This window comes from Octopus bimaculoides, chromosome 19 (assembly GCF_001194135.2).
Source record: "Octopus bimaculoides isolate UCB-OBI-ISO-001 chromosome 19, ASM119413v2, whole genome shotgun sequence".
Lineage (NCBI taxonomy): Eukaryota > Metazoa > Mollusca > Cephalopoda > Octopoda > Octopodidae > Octopus > Octopus bimaculoides.
The window spans coordinates 23,142,179-23,147,478 of NC_068999.1; the positions used below are offsets into that span (position 1 = coordinate 23,142,179).

General features: G+C 31.2%; 1 protein-coding gene across 1 annotated transcript in view; it reads left to right on the forward strand.

Moving 5' to 3' along the window:
• The window catches only part of LOC106871644 (calcium and integrin-binding protein 1), a 443,076-nt gene extending 437,805 nt beyond the window's left edge, over positions 1–5,271 (forward strand). The window contains exons 5-6 of the mRNA XM_052974762.1: positions 1,725–1,813; positions 4,918–5,271. Of these exons, the coding sequence (XP_052830722.1) occupies positions 1,725–1,813; positions 4,918–4,939 (111 nt within the window). The 3' untranslated portion in view covers positions 4,940–5,271. The remainder of the gene's footprint in view (positions 1–1,724; positions 1,814–4,917) is intronic.
• The last annotated feature ends 29 nt before the right edge of the window (positions 5,272–5,300 follow it).

Consider the following 5,300-nt stretch of genomic DNA (forward strand, 5'->3'; position numbering starts at 1 on the left):
ATATATATATATATATAAATTTAATGAATGGAGTAAAACGCATATTTTAACTGCATACTTTTATTTCCAAAATATGTTTCGAAGATTACAAATTATACCATCCATAGGAATCGGTGATGTTAAAAATGTAATCTTCTCTTCAGGGAAATGCATTCGAACCAGCTTAAACGTAAGACATTTTAACCGAATATGAGAACTATAGTTGGAGAAGGTTATAATGTAATTTATTTGAAAAAGCCATTGGAGATTAGGATGCTACCAGATAGTACGTTGGACAAGAAGGGAAGAAAAAAAGGAAAGAAAAAAAGAAAAAAAGAAAGAAAATTCAGAGTGTAAAATTGGGAGATAATAAGATGATATAAATCCAATAAAAATTGGAGAGGAATGTTATGTAAAAAAGGGGATGGTAAAGGGGGGTTAATCTTGTATTTCTACAAAAATACTGAGATGAATGTATATAATCATATATACTCATGTATACGCGCATATATACACATACGTACAAACACACACACACACACACACACATATATATATATACACACACATATATATATATATATATATATATATATATATATATATATATATATATATATATATACATATATAAACATATACATATACATACATGCATACATACATGCACAAGCACACACATATATATATGCATACCCCCCCACACACACACATATATGTATATATACAAACATAAACATATACATACATAAACATACATACATCCAACCCAGCATATATACGCACATGTTCATATATTTTTATTAATAATAACAACAGATATATACAAAAATCTACACAAACACATATAGTTTCATACATAAACATGAATGTACACAAACACACTGAGATACATATGTACATACGAACACTCATACACATACATTCGCACACACATATATTTATGTATGTGTTGTTACATGTATTTACATAGAAACGCATACGCAATAGTATACACTCCTTAGTACGTATATACATACGGTAGATGTGTGAAAGCAGGGGGATATTTATTTTGTCCAAGTTATTTATTAATTAGGAGAAAATAAATACATATAATAATATATATATATATATATATATATATATATAAATCCACACAAAAGACTCATGTATATATATATATGTATATATGAGAAAATGTTAGGGATAATATAACCAAGCTGACTTAGAAAGATGATCAGATTGAATAATTTTGTGAAACAGTAATTATTAAAATAATAGATAAGAGAAAAAACAAAACAATGAATTAATAAAGACTTATGTCAGTTTTAATAATATTGCGAATGAATACTTTCAAATCACAAGATACTGTTAATTCTTATATGCCATCAGTTTAATTCAATGTATTTTCATTACATAATTATACAAAAGGAGGCTACTTGGCAGAATCGTTAGAGCATCAGACAAAATGCTTAGCAATATTTCTTCCAGCTCTTTACATTTTGAGTTCAAATCCCACCAAAGTCAACTATATGTCTTTAATGCTTTCAGGGTCGATAAAGTACAGTGTCATTCAAGCACTGGGGTTGATGATACCAGTTAGTCCTCTCCTCTCAAGATTTTGGGTTTTGTGCCTAAACTGGAAACTATTATGTAATGATGCAATGCAAAACGAATATACAGTATTATTTCTCTGAAATAAATTATAGTTATATCTTTTACTTGTCAAAGTTAGCCTGTCTATACCATTTCATTTTTCTCTGCAGATTATGGAAGAAGCAGACTTAGATAATGATGACTGTTTGTCCTTCCAAGAATTTGAACATGTCCTCTCAAAGTCACCAGATTTTGCATCGTATGTTTATACTAACATCTTTCTTTTTATGATTACCATTTGATATATCAGTTGTTGCTTTAAACAGCCTACATGTGAAATTTTATTGCAGACACACTGCAGCCCATGGTTTTTGAATATTTTTAACATGATCATTGGCATTTTCCATACCTGATGATCTATTCTTTTGGATTCAATGTTTGAATTCTAACCAATCTCACATATTCACCATATTCAAGTACATTGTCATGAATGTTTTTTTTCTGTAGGCAGTATTCCTGATAATACCTGTGTCTGGTAGATCTCAGAGGTATTTAGACAAACAGAACCTATTTAGTTTTTGAAAATCATTCCTGATTACAAAATGTTTAAGAATGAACTCTACTTCAAAGTAACTAAAAGTGAAAACAAGAGCTTGTCTCACTTCATAATAAAGTTGCTGTTTAACCCCAGGTCAACTTTGTTGAAACAGTCCTATGATTAAAAACAGTGATGGAAGCAGGTATTAGGAACATTAAGAACTTGGTCTACCCTAAGGTTCAAGAAGCTGAGGTTGGGAAAGTCAGGCTAGACACTAAAAAACCTCCCATCTCTGTGAGCTGAAAAGCAGGGCAACACTATTCCCATGCATACCCTGTCATTTCCAGCACTGATGAAAGTGTATTCCACACATGACCATCTTGTCTTTTAAAAATATGTGGGGCTATATTTTTGAATGCATCTTTTCCATATTTAATACAGTGGAATGGTTTGAAAAAAACTTTTGCCTCTTATTTCTAGCAAGTTGAGCAATCACAATAATAAAGTAAGTAGAGGCTTGAGGATTATTTGACTTGTTAAAATACGTGTTCTAATAAGAAGTTTCAGACAAAAGAAAAATAGTTGAAATAGAAAAGGAAAATATTTGTGATGGATCAAAAAGGTCATGTGGTTCTGGGTTGAAGTTTGAACAGCTCCACGGCTGACCAGTTTCTGTCAAACCATCCAACCCATGCCAACATGGAAAATAGACATTAAATGCAGGCATGCAACTAAAACGATCATAATGTGTGTGTACATCCAGCTGTAGAAATCATGCCAAAGCAGACGTAAAACTTGGCAGAGCCCTCTGACTCATCTGTTCTTGCCAAACTGTCTAACCCATGCCAGCATGGAAAAAGGGATGTTAAATGAAGAAGATGGTGCTAAAAATCATCTTTATGTCATACTTAACATAAATGCATTGTTGAAGGGCAATTTTCTGCAGTATTCTTCCAGAGATGGCATGTCTTATAGACATGCTTTGTTTAAAATCACAATATATTTTGGAAGGACAAAAATTATTCCAGCAGTGACCAGATACAGTTCAGTCTCATTGAGTCTTCTTAATGATATATACTCAAAGCCAGCAACATGCTTCATGGAGATTTTTCACCTCGAATATGTAGGAAAATAGTGAATGAACATTCAGTGTTATTGCAAATAGCCACCCAGCTGAATAAAAATCCATTGTATGCAAAAGAAGCAGTATTAAATTATAATAGTCATCTATATGTTATACTTAATGTAAATACATCATTGAAAGGCAATTTATTGTGGTATTTGTCCATTGAAAACATCTCATGTGGACGTGCTATGTTTAAAAACAAAATATGTCAGAAGGAAATGAAAATTGTCTCAGAGGCAGCTAGTGAGAACACCAGATGCATTTCAGCCCTGATGGGCCTTGTCAATGGTACATGCTCACATGTGACTGCAAAGCACACTTCATAACCACACATTTCCTCATATATATTTAATCACCATCATTCTTTTAACATCCACAATTCCATGCTTGCATGGATCAGACAAAATCATTGAAGCAGATTTTCTAGGACTAGATGGTCTTCCTATTATCACCCTCACCTGTTTTCATGTCAGGTAATATTTCTCCTAGTCCTTTGAACACAGACAGTATAATAGCTCAGTGCTAGACATGATTTTGTTTTTACAGAAGACTACAAGTGAACAACACTACTTGTCTGACACTGACATTCATTTACAACTAGCACCTGATCTCAAAATAAGGAAACACAAACAACACACTCACACACACATATATACTTATGGTGGATTTCTTGGATCTATTCCATCTCAATCACAGATTTTTTAATTAATTTTTCTTAACTAAACAGTTTGAAACTTCAAATACTGGTATTTTGAAACTACATATACGTCAATAACAAAAAAGCTAGCTGTGGACTTGTTGCTCTATGGTGTTGATTCTTCGAACAGAGTGGTGACATTTAGTAGAGATGACCTAGAAGTTGTTCCTCTTTGATTACTATCGCAAACAGCAGTAGCTTTCTTCAACTGAATACACATTGTTGATTGGTTGAAAATACTCAAATATAACAACTTTAACATGAAATAACTTCTAAAATAGGAAATCTTGTCAAAGACGTTCAGAGTAAACCATGTTCTATGTGAGAAATTCTACCAGTATTCGAAGTTTCAAACTGTTTAGTTAAAAAAAAATTAATTTAAAAAATCTGTGATTGAGATGGAATAGATCCAATTTTTTTCAGTTTGCTTCTACCAAATCCACTCACAAAGCTTAGGTTGGCCCAGAGCTATGAAAAACATTTTCTCAAAGTGACTGCATAGTAGGACCAAACCTAAAACCACATGCCTGTTGTTAGAGTGTCAGACAGAATGCCTTCTGCTCTATGTCAGTATGTGTGTAAATATATGTATGGATGTAGACACATTATATATTTGCTCTGCAAATAACTGAGTGCTCTTCTTTAGTCCCTGACATGTTCTCCAAATAAAATAAAATGCATTTGATTGGACTCAAAGTTTTAATAAAACTTATATGTGTATATCTGTTATGAATGTATTTCTGTGAAAGAACATAAGCAAGGAAAATGATAAACCAGGTGTTTCAAATGAAAATCTGTTGAAGTTATCATTCTTGCTATTATAAATACAATCAACCAGTGATTGTCCTGTAAGAAACCTGTAACCTATAATACTTTTGTTTCTAAAAATACAATGTGAAGAAAGAAAATTTTCTCTATTTTTCAATTTAGCTATCTGTTATGTATGGTTTTTGTTTTTATGTTTGAAAATTAATTCATTTTTTCTTACTTTTTATTTTCCAGATCATTCTGTATCCATTTGTGATTTTCTTCATTTGTCAATGAAGTTCTTCTTTGACTGGAACACAGGAATATTTTTCACTTAAATAATACCAATATTTTTTTAATAACAACTAAAATATATATACTGTTGATTGACTGAATTCAAGATAGTAGTTCACAAATTCTTGAAAATTGATTAATAAGGCAAACCTGCTATTCTCCATACTCTAACCTAAAACAGATACCTCATATGCTTTTTGTTTTCTTTGACTGAATTATTTGTCTATATTTAAATATATAACAGATATTGGTTGAAGGAAAAAATTTAAATATTCATATACATACACACACTCATATACACTTTGATATATATATATATATATATATATATATATATATATATA